Raw genomic sequence first — 20270 nt, forward strand, 5'->3', positions numbered from 1 at the left:
CTGCATTGTGGATTACGACCCTTGACTGCCCTGACTATTCATTGGCCGGCCCCCTTGTACCTTTTAATAGACCACAAACTTACGACCAGTGTGTGATTCAGTGCATGGTGTGATATTATAACTATAGTTATACTATAGGCGTCATGTTGAACATGACTACAGACCTCAGTGTCTCCAGCTTGCAGTCTGTTTTCCCCAGTCCAGCAGAGAGCAGCTTCATGCCTGAATCCCCCAGGTTGTTGTTACTCAAGTCCAGCTCTGTCAGATCTGAGGAGGGGAGAGCTGAGGCCAGCGCTTCACAGCACAGTGCTGAGAGGTTACAGTCATTCAGCCTACATGACATAAGGAGAACATGAGACAACATCAGCGTCATAGTTTGTATGATAGGATCATTCGATAATCAAATACTACATCACAATATGTGATTATTAATAAAATTGCTTTATACATACAAAGCAGTTTTGGAGTCTTTGACCACTGACAGCAGCCTCAGAAGACATTCCTTTGATCTGGAGTATTTCTTCAGGTCAAACACGTCCATCTTCCCATCTGAAGTCAGCAACACAAAGAACAGAGCTGACCACTGTGTAGATGAGAGCTTCTTCTCACTGGAGAGACTTCCTGAGCTCAGGTAGTGTTGGATCTCCTCCACCAGAGAATGGTCGTTCAGTTCATTCAGGATTGTTTTTTTGTTGGTTGTTTGCCTGTAGTAATGCTGGTTTGACTCTCCCATCTTGACTAGTGTTGGTTGACAAAATTACTATGACTGATAAGATGAGATAGACGTCATTTTCCCAAGGTACATTTTTCCCTGACATACAGTACATGAACAGTGTTGTACCTTTTGTATAGAAAAATATACACTTACGGTACATCATATGGTTTAGTCCTGAGCCTAATGTTAATGTAGGGCTGTAATGAACAGGGAGACTAAAGAGGGTTTGTACTGTTGAGCATGAGGGGCTGAGCTGTTACTCTTTATCAAGCCGTGGGCTGATGGCTTTGGAAAGGCAGACTCCAAAAATAATGAAAGAAAGCAAGTTCAAAATACAGGCTCACCGTGAGACTCAAGCATTTCAGTGTATTATTAAATGACAATCAGAAAACATCACCAGCACCCCAACCGCCCTTTTCGACAGGTATGGAAATCTCACGCCAAACTTTTGATAAAGCTTGAGAGCCCTGATAAAATATAATTTAGATATCTAGAATGTTTACTTATCAGTATCTACTGTCTCTATGTGTTGTTTGTATCTTTGCCTGAGGCTCAGTACTGAGACAGCGCATTTCTTGAAAGGATAATATGGAATCTGCCAAAAGATGAAGTTTACACCTTTTTTCTGATGGTCCACATTTTCATGGTTGGTTACACACACACACGCACACACACACACACACACATTACTTGTGACATTTATATTTCTAACACTAGTACTCTCTAAGCTCTCTTTAGATCATATACTGCTATATGCTTCATAGTCTATTTGATCATGATCTTATGTACCATGACAGTCTATTTGATCATGATCATTGCTACATCAACATGTACCAAACGAGGGAGATGGAAACAGCCCGGGGTAAACATCTGGGGATACTTAAACTTGAAGGCTTTGTGTTATTGTTACCCCAGATACTTGGGATCGATGTAGCCTACGCTCCTAGGAGGGGATAAGAACCGAGAGTAACAGGAATTTTGAGCGGGCAGTAGCGATAATGTGTGCGCACGCATATTGGCTTTATTGAAGACAGGTTGGCCTTGGCCAACTGTGGGAAGAACCTTCTAGAACATTGTGAAATCTTCGCATGTAGGGCGGGGGATTTTCCTCATATTTGGGTAAATGATACATTGTGGGGTAGAAGTGATTGACTTTTTGTGTTTCATGTACTGCTGCCGCATTGCTGAATAAAACCATCAAGTCACCTTGACTTTGAAAGATATACTGTCTCCGACTCTATTTTTGATTTATCCTTCTGAAGAAGAAAAAACTTCCACAGATATAAATGGACAGACTGGAGATTGTAAATAAGGCTTTCGGTCCCATTTGTGGTCAGACCAGAGATACTGATATGAAGAGATACAGCAGTACATCACTGTTCTTCATGCTTTGTAACAACCCCTTCAACTCTGTATGACATCCAGATATCAAGGTCTTTATCAGTGTTCTAATAACAGCTGAACAAGAGGAGACATTCCTGAACATGATCCTGTCCTGACAGTGCAGTTAAATCCACTCTGTAGGAATCCTGCTGACAGTTCCATCACGCTGCACAGCTGTTCTACCATGACAGTTGTGCTTCAACATCATCACATAGTGATAAACTGGATATCACTTACCATTCGCCCCAATGAGCTCACCTGTAAAGGAAATGAGATGAGAGACAGTGAGAACAGAACACCAGAATCTGAACAAGAACTTGGATCTATAGTGACCAGCTGTAAGGGCACCCTACCACTACCTACTGTACTGTAGTGATGAGAAGCACAAGGAGTATTAGATGTAAAGACATCTGGAGATTATAAATATTGTTTTTCTGTCCTGACAGTGCAGTTGAATTCATTCTGCAGGTATCCTTCTGACAGTTCCACCACGCTGCACAGCTGTTCTACCATGACAGTTGTGCTTCAACATCCTCACATAGTGAAAAACTGGATATTACTTACTCTTCTCTCTATCAAGACGATCTGTAAATGAAGTGAGATGAGAGACAGTGAGAACATCAGACATATGAACACCAGAATCGGTATAAGAACTTGGATCTATAGTGACCAGCTGAACCAGCACCCTACCACTATCTCTCCCTCTGATGACGACACTACACAGTCCTGACCCTACTCCTCAGTCAAGAACTACCAGTGTGAACAGTAGGGGGCAGCACAGCACAGAGATATAAATGGAAAGACAGTTGTGCTTCAACATCCTCACATAGTGATAAACTGGATATTACTTACCATTTATGAGCTGGCCTATAAATGAAGTGAGATGAGAGGCAGAACATCAGACATATAAACACCAGAATCTGAATAAGAACTTGGATCTATAGTGACCAGCTGTAAGGGCACCCTACCACTACCTACTGTACTCTAGTAACTGTTCATCAGAAGTCTTTTGTTAACAGTTGTGATTTAACACCACTTTACAGCTTATCTTAAGACCACTCTGCAGTAGCAACTGATGTATAATATGAGTTTACAATTAGTCAGTTTTTTTTAAATGTACAATATTATCCGATAAGAACATACACTGACCATCTCAAAACATTAGCCTTTTAAGAATATGTTAACCTTTCTATACATGATCCTGTCCTGACAGTGCAGTTAAATCCACTCTGTAGGAATCCTGCTGACAGTTCCACCACGCTGCACAGCTGTTCTACCATGACAGTTGTGCTTCAACATCCTCACATAGTGATAAACTGGATATCACTTACCATTCTCCCCAATGAGCCGACCTGTAAATGAAATGAGATGAGAGACAGTGAGAACAGAACACCAGAATCTGAACAAGAACTTGGATCTATAGTGAGCAGCTGTAAGGGCACCCTACCACTACCTACTGTACTGTAGTGATGAGAAGCACAAGGAGTATTAGATGTAAAGACATCTGGAGATTATAAATATTGTTTTTCTGTCCTGACAGTGCAGTTGAATTCACTCTGCAGGTATCCTTCTGACAGTTCCACCACGCTGCACAGCTGTTCTACCATGACAGTTGTGCTTCAACATCCTCACATAGTGATGAACTGGATATCACTTACCATTCTCCCCAATGAGCCGACCTGTAAATGAAATGAGATGAGAGACAGTGAGAACAGAACACCAGAATCTGAACAAGAACTTGGATCTATAGTGACCAGCTGTAAGGGCACCCTACCACTACCTACTGTACTGTAGTGATGAGAAGCACAAGGAGTATTAGATGTAAAGACATCTGGAGATTATAAATATTGTTTTTCTGTCCTGACAGTGCAGTTGAATTCACTCTGCAGGTATCCTTCTGACAGTTCCACCACGCTGCACAGCTGTTCTACCATGACAGTTGTGCTTCAACATCCTCACATAGTGATAAACTGGATATTACTTACCATTCTTTCCAATGAGCTCACCTGTAAAGGAAATGAGATGACAGACAGTGAGAACAGAACACCAGAATCTGAACAAGAACTTGGATCTATAGTGAGCAGCTGTAAGGGCACCCTACCACTACCTACTGTACTGTAGTGATGAGAAGCACAAGGAGTATTAGATGTAAAGACATCTGGAGATTATAAATATTGTTTTTCTGTCCTGACAGTGCAGTTGAATTCACTCTGCAGGTATCCTTCTGACAGTTCCACCACGCTGCACAGCTGTTCTACCATGACAGTTGTGCTTCAACATCCTCACGTAGTGATAAACTGGATATTACTTACTCTTCTCTCTATCAAGACGATCTGTAAATGAAGTGAGATGAGAGACAGTGAGAACAGAACACCAGAATCTGAACAAGAACTTGGATCTATAGTGAGCAGCTGTAAGGGCACCCTACCACTACCTACTGTACTGTAGTGATGAGAAGCACAAGGAGTATTAGATGTAAAGACATCTGGAGATTATAAATATTGTGATAATATAGTGATAAACTGGATATCACTTACCATTCTTTTTCTTAAGATCAACTGTAAATGAAATGAGATGAGAGACAGTGAGAACAGAACACCAGAATCTGAACAAGAACTTGGATCTATAGTGAGCAGCTGTAAGGGCACCCTACCACTACCTACTGTACTGTAGTGATGAGAAGCACAAGGAGTATTAGATGTAAAGACATCTGGAGATTATAAATATTGTTTTTCTGTCCTGACAGTGCAGTTGAATTCACTCTGCAGGTATCCTTCTGACAGTTCCACCACGCTGCACAGCTGTTCTACCATGACAGTTGTGCTTCAACATCCTCACGTAGTGATAAACTGGATATTACTTACTCTTCTCTCTATCAAGACGATCTGTAAATGAAGTGAGATGACAGACAGTGAGAACAGAACACCAGAATCTGAACAAGAACTTGGATCTATAGTGAGCAGCTGTAAGGGCACCCTACCACTACCTACTGTACTGTAGTGATGAGAAGCACAAGGAGTATTAGATGTAAAGACATCTGGAGATTATAAATATTGTTTTTCTGTCCTGACAGTGCAGTTGAATTCACTCTGCAGGTATCCTTCTGACAGTTCCACCACGCTGCACAGCTGTTCTACCATGACAGTTGTGCTTCAACATCCTCACGTAGTGATAAACTGGATATTACTTACTCTTCTCTCTATCAAGACGATCTGTAAATGAAGTGAGATGAGAGACAGTGAGAACAGAACACCAGAATCTGAACAAGAACTTGGATCTATAGTGAGCAGCTGTAAGGGCACCCTACCACTACCTACTGTACTGTAGTGATGAGAAGCACAAGGAGTATTAGATGTAAAGACATCTGGAGATTATAAATATTGTGATAATATAGTGATAAACTGGATATCACTTACCATTCTTTTTCTTAAGATCAACTGTAAATGAAATTAGATGAGAGACAGTGAGAACAGAACACCAGAATCTGAACAAGAACTTGGATCTATAGTGACCAGCTGTAAGGGCACCCTACCACTACCTATTGTACTCTAGTAACTGTTCATCAGAAGTCTTTTGTTAACAGTTGTAATTTAACACCACTTTACAGCTTATCTTAAGACCACTCTGCAGTAGCAACTGGTGTATAATATGAGTTTACAATCAGTCAGATGTTTTTTTAAATGTACAATATTATCCGATAAGAACATACACTGACCATCTCAAAACATTAGCCTTTTAAGAATATGTTAACCTTTCTATACATGCTCCTGTCCTAACAGTGCAGTTAAATCCACTCTGTAGGAATCCTGCTGACAGTTCCACCACGCTGCACAGCTGTTCTGACATGACAGTTGTGCTTCAACATCATCACATAGTGATAAACTGGATATCACTTACCATTCTCTTTCTTAAGATCAACTGTAAATGAAGTGAGATGAGAGACAGTGAGAACAGAACACCAGAATCTGAACAAGAACTTGGATCTATAGTGAGCAGTTGTAAGGGCACCCTACCACTACCTACTGTACTGTAGTGATGAGAAGCACAAGGAGTATTAGATGTAAAGACATCTGGAGATTATAAATATTGTTTTTCTGTCCTGACAGTGCAGTTGAATTCACTCTGCAGGTATCCTTCTGACAGTTCCACCACGCTGCACAGCTGTTCTACCATGACAGTTGTGCTTCAACATCCTCAAATAGTGATAAACTGGATATTACTTACTCTTCTCTCTATCAAGACGATCTGTAAATAAAGTGAGATGAGAGACAGTGAGAACATCTGACATATGAACACCAGAAACTGAACAAGAACTTGGATCTATAGTGAGCAGCTGTAAGGGCACCCTACCACTACCTACTGTACTGTAGTGATGAGAAGCACAAGGAGTATTAGATGTAAAGATATCTGGAGATTATAAATATTGTTTTTCTGTCCTGACAGTGCAGTTGAATTCACTCTGCAGGTATCCTTATGACAGTTCCACCACGCTGCACAGCTGTTCTACCATGACAGTTGTGCTTCAACATCCTCACATAGTGATAAACTGAGTCTGTATGTAGTCTGTAGAACATGTAGAGGTCAGATATAGAACATGACTCTGTAGAGGTCAGATATAGAACATGACTCTGTAGAGGTCAGATATAGAACATGACTCTGTAGAGGTCAGATATAGAACATGACTCTGTAGAGGTCAGATATAGAACATGACTCTGTAGAGTCAGATATAGAACATGACTCTGTAGAGGTCAGATATAGAACATGACTCTGTAGAGTTCAGATATGGAACACGACTCTGTAGAGGTCAGATATAGAACATGACTCTGTCGAGGTCAGATATAGAACATGACTCTGTAGAGTCAGATATAGAACATGACTCTGTAGAGTCAGATATAGAACATGACTCTGTAGAGGTCAGATATAGAACATGACTCTGTAGAGGTCAGATATAGAACATGACTCTGTAGAGGTCAGATATAGAACATGACTCTGTAGAGGTCAGATATGGAACATGACTCTGTAGAGGTCAGATATAGAACATGACTCTGTAGAGTCAGATATAGAACATGACTCTGTAGAGTCAGATATAGAACATGACTCTGTAGAGGTCAGATATAGAACATGACTCTGTAGAGTCAGATATAGAACATGACTCTGTAGAGGTCAGATATAGAACATGACTCTGTCGAGGTCAGATATAGAACATGACTCTGTAGAGGTCAGATATAGAACATGACTCTGTAGAGGTCAGATATAGAACATGACTCTGTAGAGGTCAGATATAGAACATGACTCTGTAGAGTCAGATATAGAACATGACTCTGTCGAGGTCAGATATAGAACATGACTCTGTAGAGGTCAGAAATAGAACATGACTCTGTAGAGGTCAGATATGGAACATGACTCTGTAAAGGTCAGATATAGAACATGACTCTGTAGAGGTCAGATATAGAACATGACTCTGTAGAGGTCAGATATAGAACATGACTCTGTCGAGGTCAGATATAGAACATGACTCTGTCGAGGTCAGATATAGAACATGACTCTGTAGAGGTCAGATATAGAACATGACTCTGTAGAATCAGATATAGAACATGACTCTGTAGAGGTCAGATATAGAACATGACTCTGTAGAGTTCAGATATGGAACATGACTCTGTAGAGGTCAGATATAGAACATGACTCTGTCGAGGTCAGATATAGAACATGACTCTGTCGAGGTCAGATATAGAACATGACTCTGTAGAGTCAGATATAGAACATGACTCTGTAGAGGTCAGATATACAACATGACTCTGTAGAGGTCAGATATAGAACATGACTCTGTAGAGGTCAGATATAGAACATGACTCTGTAGAGGTCAGATATAGAACATGACTCTGTAGAGGTCAGATATAGAACATGTCTCTGTAGAGTCAGATATAGAACATGACTCTGTCGAGGTCAGATATAGAACATGACTCTGTAGAGGTCAGATATAGAACATGACTCTGTAGAGGTCAGATATAGAACATGACTATGTAGAGGTCAGATATAGAACATGACTCTGTAGAGGTCAGATATAGAACATGACTCTGTAGAGGTCAGATATAGAACATGACTCTGTCGAGGTCAGATATAGAACATTACTCTGTAGAGTCAGATATAGAACATGACTCTGTAGAGGTCAGATATACAACATGACTCTGTAGAGGTCAGATATAGAACATGACTCTGTAGAGGTCAGATATAGAACATGACTCTGTAGAGGTCAGATATAGAACATGTCTCTGTAGAGTCAGATATAGAACATGACTCTGTAGAGGTCAGATATAGAACATGACTCTGAAGAGGTCAGATATAGAACATGACTCTGTAGAGGTCAGATATAGAACATGACTCTGTAGAGGTCAGATATAGAACATGACTATGTAGAGGTCAGATATAGAAGATGACTCTGTAGAGGTCAGATATAGAACATGACTCTGTAGAATCAGATATAGAACATGACTCTGTAGAGGTTAGATATGGAACATGACTCTGTAGAGGTCAGATATAGAACATGACTCTGTAGAGTCAGATATAGAACATGACTCTGTAAAGGTCAGATATAGAACATGACTCTGTAGAGTCAGATATAGAACATGACTCTGTAGAGGTCAGATATAGAACATGACTCTGTAGAGTCAGATATAGAACATGACTCTGTAGAGGTCAGATATAGAACATGACTCTGTAGAGGTCAGATATAGAACATGACTCTGTAGAGGTCAGATATAGAACAAGACTCTGTAGAGGTCAGATATAGTACATGACTCTGTAGAGGTCAGATATAGAACATGACTCTGTAGAGTCAGATATAGAACATGACTCTGTAGAGTCAGATATAGAACATGACTCTGTAGAGGTCAGATATAGAACATGACTCTGTAGAGGTCAGATATAGAACATGACTCTGTAGAGGTCAGATATAGAACATGACTCTGTAGAGGTCAGATATGGAACATGACTCTGTAGAGGTCAGATATAGAACATGACTCTGTAGAGTCAGATATAGAACATGACTCTGTAGAGTCAGATATAGAACATGACTCTGTAGAGGTCAGATATAGAACATGACTCTGTAGAGTCAGATATAGAACATGACTCTGTAGAGGTCAGATATAGAACATGACTCTGTCGAGGTCAGATATAGAACATGACTCTGTAGAGGTCAGATATAGAACATGACTCTGTAGAGGTCAGATATAGAACATGACTCTGTAGAGGTCAGATATAGAACATGACTCTGTAGAGTCAGATATAGAACATGACTCTGTCGAGGTCAGATATAGAACATGACTCTGTAGAGGTCAGAAATAGAACATGACTCTGTAGAGGTCAGATATGGAACATGACTCTGTAAAGGTCAGATATAGAACATGACTCTGTAGAGGTCAGATATAGAACATGACTCTGTAGAGGTCAGATATAGAACATGACTCTGTCGAGGTCAGATATAGAACATGACTCTGTCGAGGTCAGATATAGAACATGACTCTGTAGAGGTCAGATATAGAACATGACTCTGTAGAATCAGATATAGAACATGACTCTGTAGAGGTCAGATATAGAACATGACTCTGTAGAGTTCAGATATGGAACATGACTCTGTAGAGGTCAGATATAGAACATGACTCTGTCGAGGTCAGATATAGAACATGACTCTGTCGAGGTCAGATATAGAACATGACTCTGTAGAGTCAGATATAGAACATGACTCTGTAGAGGTCAGATATACAACATGACTCTGTAGAGGTCAGAAATAGAACATGACTCTGTAGAGGTCAGATATAGAACATGACTCTGTAGAGGTCAGATATGGAACATGACTCTGTAGAGGTCAGATATAGAACATGACTCTGTAGAGGTCAGATATAGAACATGACTCTGTAGAGGTCAGATATAGAACATGACTCTGTAGAGGTCAGATATAGAACATGACTCTGTAGAGGTCAGATATAGAACATGACTCTGTAGAGTCAGATATAGAACATGACTCTGTAGAATCAGATATAGAACATGACTCTGTAGAGGTCAGATATACATTTACATTTAGTCATTTAGCAGACACTCTTATCCAGAGCGACTTACAGTAAGTACAGGGACATTCTCCCCGAGGCAATTAGGGTGAAGTTTTTTTTATTTTTAATTTTGCACAGCCAGGGTTCGAACCAACAACCTTCTGATTAATAGCCCAACTCCCTATATAGAACATGAATCCACTCATGGATCATTTACACGTAAGACTTGTACAAGATTTGACTAATAACATGACTATGAAGAATAATTGAATGGAACATGTCTGTCAATCTTGTATTCATCCATCACTTACCTTTATCTCTATGTCTCTTCACCAGGACACAGATGGCCACAGCTAATCCCACGACAGAGACACCAAACACCCCAGCCAAGGACCATTTCCCTGAGTGATCTTGATAGAACAGCTCATCTGAAACATACATGTTTAAAGCAGAGCTATTATTTTACAATTGTTTATACCTAGTGCTGCAATGTCTGTCTATCACTATGTATATATTAGTTTTCAAGTGTATAATATTGTCCTTTTTGTTGTGGTGGTTGTGTGATGTTGTTGTCCTTCCTCTCCTATTCACTAGTAGAAATTCCCACGTTCCCAGAAAATCCCAAACCTTGTGGATTCTCAGAGGAAGATGTGAGGCTGAATAACTCACCAGGAACATGAATCTTTGCCGTCTCATCTCTCTCCATGTATTTCTGTTTCACTCTACAAATGCAGAGGTTTCTATCTGTCTTCTGAACAGTGACCCTCAGTCTGAGTGTGTAGAGTCCCTCAGAGTCTCTGGTCGTCTCTGGAGGATCAGCAGAGAGAGAGACTCCTTCAATGTCCCGCCACACCATCTCTGGTTCAGGGTACCAGCCTTGTGTCTCACAGAGCAGACCCATCCCTGCCCCTCTGTGTCCCTCAATGGAGACCACTGGCTGAGATCCTACAGCTACAAACACACAGATGCAGATTCAATCAGGTTATTAGAAGGACAGGTAAACTACAGATTCAGTCATGTTTTTTGAAGTATGGCCTTAGTTTAATTACATCAGCAAGTTACAAAAACTAAGTAAATTCACCTTTAACATGGACTTCAATGTTGGAATCATCATACCAGTCCAAGGTAGGTGACCCAACAAAACATTTGTAAGTTCCTTCATCAGTGCCTCTAACCCAGAGCAGCTTCAAGGAGGTGTTGCCTGTCTTCAGTTCTTCTTTAAACAGAGTTGTTCTGGTCTTGAAGGAGGGATTCTGATATTCATTGTCATCTCTGCCCTCTTTGTAAAGATGGATGGTGCGTTGGTATTTGTCTTCTGAGGGTTTCAACCACTCCACCGTCCAGCCCTCAGCACTGATGCTGGGGTCGACGTAGCACGGCAGAACTAGACTTTCACCAGCCACAGCAGTGATTTGACGAACTGGAGTAATGACCTTATGAGTAACTGAAGAGAAGAGAACAGATAAAGAGTGAATCTCAGAGGACAAACATCCTCTCTCCTCAACTTGCTCTGGTCTGATGGAGGCCTGCAATCTAGTTGATCTGCATCACTTTAAACTGTTACTATCAGTCCTACTGTTAACTATTACTATGACTATTATAGTGTACCTAAGAGACAAAACTTTACAGATAGCTAGATGGTAAAATACACATCTCCATGACAGTGATTTGTTTACCGCAGTCTGCTGTGTGGAGCAGTAGGAGAATCCTGAACACACAGCCAGACAGGGTCAGCATCATTCCTGAGGACAACATCCAGAACACACAGCCAGACAGGGTCAGCATCATTCCTGAGGACAACATCCAGAACACACAGCCAGACAGGGTCAGCATCATTCCTGAGGACAACATCCTGAACACACAGCCAGACAGGGTCAGCATCATTCCTGAGGACAACATCCTGAACACACAGCCAGACAGGGTCAGCATCATTCCTGAGGACAACATCCTGAACACACAGCCAGACAGGGTCAGCATCATTCCTGAGGACAACATCCTGAACACACAGCCAGACAGGGTCAGCATCATTCCTGAGGACAACATCCTGAACACACAGCCAGACAGGGTCAGCATCATTCCTGAGGACAACATCCAGAACGTGGAGCACACGCTCAAATACCTTTTTCATAAACTTTCATGGTGAATACGTCCAGGGAAGGGTAAAGATACATCAAAATGTATTTTAAAATAAAATACCAAATATCTTAATTGTAAGTATTAAAATACACTACAAAATACAAAAGCCACAACATGTATCAAAATAAACTATTGTATTTTTACATTTTAAAAATACTAAAAATACTTTTACAAGGGAGCATTAAATCCCTTGACAAACTTATCTACAGGCCTATTTAATCTATTGCTTCACCAGTACACTAATTCAGTTGATTAAGTAGACAATGTTTGATAGCAAGAAATTTTCTCTGCTTACAAATCATGCAATGAATCTGACATATGCAATCAGTTGACAAATCAAATATCCCTGTGATCATCCAGAAGGTTAGTTTTAAAGTAACAAACAGTTTAATGTTTAACCCTTGTGCTGCCTTCGGGTCATTGTGATCCCCCTTCGTATTGCGACAACTTTACTTAATACAAAAATAAAATGAAGCATTTTCTTTTAACCTTCGCGCTGTCTCAAGGTCATGTGACCCCCCTGCCGTGTCCCGTTGTGTATTACGACACCGCCACCCTCGCGTTATCTCGGGGTCATTGTGCCCCCCCGCCGTGTCTGTGCAACGTTTCCTAATACAACAACGTAGATGCATAGGGGAGAGAATGTGAAGGGGGGGTATATCACGTGACATATCACGTAATATCACTAGTTACCACTAGGAGGAACCCTTGCACTGTCCTGGGGTCGTTGTGACCCATCCCATTGTCGCAACTATTTTTCCTAATACAAAACGAAAGTATTTTTTATTCATGTTATTATGTAAGCCGTAGGAAACGTGTGACCGGTGCCGGTGTAGCAAAAATAACTTTTCCAAGAAAAGTTTAATATCATCTTCATCCATGTAATCATGTAAGATGTAGGGAAGTGCTACTAACATACATTCAGTGGGTGTCAGGACAGTGGTTGTCTAGGGTCACGCAGCTACGGCTGGGGATTTCACTGCGCTGTAAGTTCTACAGCGGATGTTTGCAAGGGCAGAGGATGTGTCAGAGCAAGGTGACTCTGAAGAGGCAGAGGATGTGTCAGAGCAAGGTGACTCTGAAGAGGCAGAGGATGTGTCAGAGCAAGGTGACTCTGAAGAGGCAGAGGATGTGTCAGAGCAAGGTGACTCTGAAGAGGCAGAGGATGTGTCAGAAGAAGAAGATGGGGATGAGTACAACGCAGACCACTGCGACGTGTCATCGCCTGAAGAAGACAAAGCTTACAATGACCAAGTCCCTCAAATTGACAGAGAGACTTTCGTGATGTCACATCCTCATCCTCCTTTCGTGATGTAACATCCTCATCCTCCTTTCGTGATGTCACATCCTCATCCTCCTTTCGTGATGTCATATCCTCATCCTCCTTTCGTGATGTCACATCCTCATCCTCCTTTCGTGTCGAACAGCAAAATCAAATGGTCTTCGGTTGCGTATCGGAATCAGAGGATGCCGTCGCAACGGAACATCACAGAGAGGACCCCGGACCCACAGTTTACACCGTTTCCCATGCTGATGACATCGTCTCCACCTTTTTCGTCAGCCACAAATTGAAAGAGTAATCTTGGACTTGACAAATCGAGAAGGGTATTCATTCGATTTTCCTCGCTACGATGCCGCTCAAACTCTTCTACACTTTCTCGAAATCGATACGATTTGACGACTGTGGAACACGAGCGGCGAGACGAGCAACGGACAAGTTGGCGGCGATAAAAGAGGTCTGGGATATGTGGGTAGAGGGATTACCCCACCTCTACGACCCAGGGCGTGAAGTGACCGTGGATGAACAACTGGTCGCATTCAGAGGACGGTGTCCATTCAAGCAGTACATGCCAAGCAAACCGGCGAAGTACGGGATCAAGTCGTGGGTCACGTGCGATGCAAAATCAAGCTACGCTTGGAAGATACAAGTGTACACCGGGAAGTCGATCGACAGAGCCCCGGAGAAGAACCAGGGGATGCGCGCCATCCTCAATATGACAGAAGGCCTGAAGGATCGCAATGTCATGTGTGACAATTTCTTCACATCTTACGAACTCGGACGCAACCTCATGACGACGAGAAACATGACCATGGTTGGCACGGTCCGAAAGAACAGATCCGAGCTCCCGTCTGAGCTGCTAGTGACAAAGAGGAGACGGGTGCTGTCGTCACAGTTCGCCTTCACTCCCACCACCACTCTAGTTTCCTACCTCGCCAAGAAAAACAAGAACGTTTTACTTATGAGTTAACGTCACACAGACGCTGAAATCAGTGATAGAGACGACGGGAAACCGACCATCGTCCTAGACTACAACCGCAACAAAGGAGGTGTGGACAATCTAGATAAGGTCATCGCTTGCTACAGCTGTAAAAGGAAGACTGCCTGCTGGCCCCTGGTCAGGTTCCACAACATCATTGATGTTTCCTCCTACAACACCTTTGTGATATGGAGAGAGGTCAACCCCAACTGGATGCCTCGTAAGCCCAACAAGAGGAGGGTTTTCCTCGAGCAGCTTGGCAGGGCCCTCGTGACTCTGCTGATAGACAGAAGACAACATCTCCCACACACGGAAGTGTCGGCGGCGGTTGTGAGAGGTCTCCAGATGGCCAGCTGTCGCGATCCCGAAGAGGCTGACGCCGCTGCTGCCCGCTCCTCATCGGCAGGACCGGCCTCACCGGTCTCTGCCAGAAAGAGATGTCAAGTCTGCCCGGTGAAGAAGGACTGTAAAACATTCACTGTTTGTCGCGGGTGTAAGAGGCCTGTCTGCACAGCCTGTTTGCATGTATATGTTGACCCTGGATGACACGTGTACAAAAAACAACAACAGAGTACAGTGAAGAAGAGGAGTTTGCTGAGTCAGACAGTGCTAACACAGAATTGTCTGTTGACAAAACAACATTTCAGATGTACAGGGCTACATTTTGGGTCACAACAGGGTTCAGTTTAATGTTCAGTTTATGTGTCCTGTGATAAAATGAACTGGTAAAATTGATTCATTTCTGAAACACACACTCTCTAATTCATCATGACAACAGCATTATTTATTGAAGTGTAACTAATTTGATTTGATCCATAGATTATAAGGTGAACAACACACCTAAATCTCTTCTTTCTAACCCTAACCAACCAGTCACTCCTCAACTGTACACATCATTCCTGCTCATGTCTGATGTCAGTCTGTCAGCCTCTGTTCTGTAGAACTCACAGGGATACAGTCAGTATTAGTCAGGTGAGATATAAGGTAGTCAGGTGGAGGAAAGCTGGAGGGATGTACAGGTGGAGGAGAAGTCAGGAAGTAAGTCTCTCTTCTCTCTGGTTCAGATGTCCTCTGTGTTACATTCCAGCTGTTACAGTGCTCTGTAGAAACGATGTCATGTATGAGGAAAAGCAGGTGTTTTTCACTTGACGCTCCCAGTAGAAATTATGAGCGTTCTCAGGAGTTGTGGGTCCCATGACTTATAAGAATGATATGACACAACCTAAACAATTTATGACCAAAACTGCCAGTCACAATTACAATAATTTCCAGACAAATTCCAGAAACATGATTTCTCACCCTCTCACATGATCATCACTGTACTGTGTTCTGTACTGTAACTCTGGATGTTTGTCCTCCCTCACCTGCAGCCTACATCACCTGCCCTGCCAGAACCCTCCTCTCTCTGCCCTGTCTCTGATCACCTGCCCTGCCAGAACCCTCCTCTCTCTGCCCTGTCTCTGATCACCTGCCCTGCCAGAACCCTCCTCTCTCTGCCCTGTCTCTGATCACCTGCCCTGCCAGAACCCTCCTCTCTCTGCCCTGTCTCTGATCACCTGCCCTGCCAGAACCCTCCTCTCTCTGCCCTGTCTCTGATCACCTGCCCTGCCAGAACCCTCCTCTCTCTGCCCTGTCTCTGATCACCTGCCCTGCCAGAACCCTCCTCTCTCTGCCCTGTCTCTGATCACCTGCCCTGCCAGAACCCTCCTCTCTCTGCCCTGTCTCTGATCACCTGCCCTGCCAGAACCCTCCTCTCTATGCCCTGTCTCTGATCACCTGCCCTGCCAGAACCCTCCTCTCTCTGCCCTGTCTCTGATCACCTGCCCTGCCAGAACCCTCCTCTCTCTGCCCTGTCTCTGATCACCTGCCCTGCCAGAACCCTCCTCTCTCTGCCCTGTCTCTGATCAGGGTCTTTCTCATGCTCAGGATACTCTTGCACAGTGCAAATGAAACATTCACCAAGGAACATTCACAGAGGAAAACAGTGGAACAGGTTTATACTAGAGGGTGTATTGAATGAAGGTTTATGTCATCATAGGTTGTCATAGGCTAGCCATCTCTTGACCCACAATCAAAAGCTGTTAGCACTAGCTCCTCAGTCTATAGAGGACCAAAACACTCTAAATAGGATATACAAATATAATATTATTTAACCCGTGTGTTATCTTCGGGTCATTCTGACCCATCAGTCATTCGTCGTATTGCGACAACTTTACCGCATACAAAAACAAAGTGAAGCATTTTCTTTTAACCGTCGTGCTGTCTCAGACCCCCCACATTGCAAAGGTTAAAATATTTAAGATTTTTTGTTTTTGTATTGGGTAAAATTGGGTAAACACAACGATGGTTCGTTATGAACCTTTGGGTCATGTGACCCGAAGGCAGCACAAGGGTTAAACCCTTAATGACACATACAGTGTTGTTGTCAAATATCTTAGTCTGTCTCCTCCCTGGACACTGATAACTGATAACACAGTACATCCTCTTCCTGTTGATCAGCACAGGTGGGAGGTCCTTAACCACTGACTGACATTGTTGCCAACACACAATAGCTGATGATAACTTTTACAGACACAATAGACATGTTTAACAGACATGAAATAATGTTATATTGTAGTCTAGGATCTATTCTGTTAAACAAACACGTCCAGTATTTGAAAGGATAAGACATCCGACCAGGAATAGAGATGCTAATTTACTTAATCATAACCTATCCTGGACTGACAGTAAATCCTTCACTCTCCAACATATGAATAAACACCTTCTACTGACCATTATAAAACTCTGGTTTCACCATCAGCCTCCTCTCTGTGCTCCATCTGGTTCTGTGTGTGTCTGACAGTAATGCTGACAGTCTGATAACCTGTAGTGCTGCCTTGTACTCATCTGATCCCAACATTAAAGACTGCTCTTACTGCTGTTGGTATTGTTACTGTTCATGGAACATTCTGTACATATTATTCAAGTCCGAAAATGTACCCCTCACTTTTGGTTGATCCTGTTTGGAGTCTCAGTACTGGAATTGAGGAGGTAAAGGAGACAGGGGGTGAGGAGGAGAGAGGGGGAGGTGTAGAGGAGGAGAGAGGAGGTCAAGGAGACAGGGGGTGAGGAGGAGAGAGGGGGAGGAGTAGAGGAGGAGAGAGGAGGTAAAGGAGACGGAGGAGTAGAGGGAGAGAGAGGGAGAGAGGGAGAGAGAGAGAGAGAGAGAGAGAGAGAGGGAGAGAGAGAGAGAGAGAGAGAGAGAGAGAGAGAGAGAGGGAGAGAGAGAGAGAGAGAGAGAGAGAGAGAGAGAGAGAGAGAGGGGGGGGGGGGGAGAGGGAGAGAGACAGAGAGAGAGACAGAGAGAGAGAGAGAGAAAGGAGCGGGAGGGAAGGATAGAGAGTGTTTTCCATTATTGTGTGTAGAAGCACTAATCAGTGGTTCACAATGCAGCCATGTCCTAGTGCTGCCCCCTAGTGGTGCTACAGGACACTTGTCTCATTGAAACAATGTCAAGACTTTACAAGAGTTTAGGTCCTCGATGTGTTTCTTCTGGTATTAGTCACCTCTTCAGGGGCCCTAGCAGTAGACCAGCTGGACACACATGAAGGCTCTCCAGCAGCCTGTTGGTCATGTGATTAGAGAGCTGGGGGAGCTGCTATAGAGCAGTCAGAGACACACCTGGTATGAATACAGCCTTGGAGAGGAGGGCAGGAAGTGATCAGTTCCCCCATAACCCCCCAGGGTGGAGGGAGGACCTACATACCAGACGTAGGTCAACCAGGTGTTCCACCCTGGAGAAATGGAGAAGCCCAGTATTTAGTTGTGGCTGGGAGGGATCAGCCAGGGGCTCAGTATTTCATCAGTACAGTGGGAGAATTCTGAACTACATTATGTGTATCAGTACTACGGTATTGAATTGAATCTAGTTTGAGCAGGAAAAAGATGTAGCCTTCAACTTGTACCATAAACAAGGTAGAGCAGGTAAATGATGTAGGCTACACCTTGTACCTCATCAACAAGGTAGAGCAGGTAAATGATGTAGGCTACACCTTGTACCTCATCAACAAGGTAGAGCAGGTAAATGATGTAGGCTACACCTTGTACCTCATAAACAAGGTAGAGCAGGTAAATGATGTAGGCTACACCTTGTACCTCATAAACAAGGTAGAGCAGGTAAATGATGTAGGCTACACCTTGTACCTCATCAACAAGGTAGAGCAGGTAAATGATGTAGGCTACACCTTGTACCTCATCAACAAGGTAGAGCAGTAACATGATGTAGGCTACACCTTGTACCTCATCAACAAGTTAGAGCAGGAGCAGACGGCCGGGCAGTTCAACCCAGTGCGCCACAAACAAAGAGGTGTTACCCAGATTAAAATATCTGTTTAACAAGATCTTTAAAAACAACTCAGAAATAGTAGAGTTCCACTTCTACTGCAAAAAGTGTTAAATATACAATCAAGATAACATCAAAGACAAAAACATAGCAGTGTGAAACTGTAGCGCTCCCATTGAAATCAGTTCCTTGAACAGTGCAAGCCTTTTTATCAACATACCAATTGCACCTCAAATTCAGGCACCACTTTAGAATCCTCCGATTCAAAACAGCATGAGCTACAGACACCAAAGTGAACATGTCCCCTTGGACATATATGATGGTGAAATATATCAAAACTTATCAAAACCAGGTGGAATTCTGTCAGATCCAAACAATTTGTCTTTTCATTTCAGTTCTGACGGCTCACCTGTGTACATGTCTTCCAGATGTTCAATATGGCCGATACAGCTGCATTTAAACAAGCTCCCTCCCAGAAGGAGATCTCAGAAGGGAGCGCTTGTGGGTCTTTGCTTTGGTGCTCAAGAGACACTCCTGTCCATTTTCTCTGACTCTTTGTTGGCCAAAACACTGGCATCCAAAGGTGTTTTAGAGAAAAACTGGAACATGTGTGAACAGCAAGATTGTTGGACTATGTGGTTGTGTAGATGTAAAGGCAAGACCAGCCATGAAAAACACCCACACAGTTTAAAGGGTACTTTGGTTGTGGCTTCTGTTTACATCCTGGTACTCCAGTAGAGAAACAGGTGAAGTACACTGTGCTGCTACAGAACATCCTGACAGAGAGGTAAAGAACATGCTGGAAGATACATAGCAAGCAGTAGAGAAACAGGTGAAGGACACTGTGGAGGTAGTCAGGTGGAGGAGACCTGGAGGGAGATACAGGTGGAGGTAGTCAGGTGGAGGAGAGCTGGAGGGAGATACAGGTGGAGGTAGTCAGGTGGAGGAGAGCTGGAGGGAGATACAGGTGGAGGTAGTCAGGTGGAGGAGAGCTGGAGGGAGATACAGGTGGAGGTAGTCAGGTGGAGGAGAGCTGGAGGGAGATACAGGTGGAGGTAGTCAGGTGGAGGAGAGCTGGAGGGAGATACAGGTGGAGGTAGTCAGGTGGAGGAGAGCTGGAGGGAGATACAGGTGGAGGTAGTCAGGTGGAGGAGAGCTGGAGGGAGATACAGGTGGAGGTAGTCAGGTGGAGGAGAGCTGGAGGGAGATACAGGTGGAGGTAGTCAGGTGGAGGAGAGCTGGAGGGAGATACAGGTGTAGTCAGGTGGAGGAGAGCTGGAGGGAGATACAGGTGGAGGTAGTCAGGTGGAGGAGAGCTGGAGGGAGATACAGGTGGAGGTAGTCAGGTGGAGGAGAGCTGGAGGGAGATACAGGTGGAGGTAGTCAGGTGGAGGAGAGCTGGAGGGAGATACAGG

At 43.3% G+C, this 20270-nt stretch overlaps 1 protein-coding gene and 1 long non-coding RNA gene across 2 annotated transcripts in view; both read right to left on the reverse strand.

The window, feature by feature from the left end:
* The window catches only part of LOC134030257 (butyrophilin subfamily 2 member A2-like), a gene marked incomplete at its 3' end in the record, with an annotated part of 54499 nt that extends 36999 nt beyond the window's left edge, over positions 1 to 17500 (reverse strand). Inside the window, exons 1-9 of the mRNA XM_062474028.1 lie at positions 17307 to 17500; positions 11817 to 11930; positions 11222 to 11584; positions 10810 to 11091; positions 10452 to 10568; positions 5996 to 6016; positions 2336 to 2356; positions 453 to 549; positions 165 to 332 (exon numbers count right to left, since the gene is read on the reverse strand). Coding sequence (XP_062330012.1) covers positions 165 to 332; positions 453 to 549; positions 2336 to 2356; positions 5996 to 6016; positions 10452 to 10568; positions 10810 to 11091; positions 11222 to 11584; positions 11817 to 11930; positions 17307 to 17433 — 1310 coding nt within the window. The remainder of the gene's footprint in view (positions 1 to 164; positions 333 to 452; positions 550 to 2335; positions 2357 to 5995; positions 6017 to 10451; positions 10569 to 10809; positions 11092 to 11221; positions 11585 to 11816; positions 11931 to 17306) is intronic.
* LOC134011888 (uncharacterized) lies at positions 2995 to 4428 on the reverse strand. Its single transcript, XR_009928515.1, has 3 exons — positions 4411 to 4428; positions 3757 to 3777; positions 2995 to 3450 (listed from the first exon to the last, which is right to left on the reverse strand). It is a non-coding gene; the product is annotated as an uncharacterized LOC134011888 (long non-coding RNA).
* Positions 17501 to 20270: the final 2770 nt, after the last annotated feature.

Source organism: Osmerus eperlanus, chromosome 1, assembly GCF_963692335.1.
Source record: "Osmerus eperlanus chromosome 1, fOsmEpe2.1, whole genome shotgun sequence".
Taxonomy (NCBI): Eukaryota; Metazoa; Chordata; class Actinopteri; order Osmeriformes; family Osmeridae; genus Osmerus; species Osmerus eperlanus.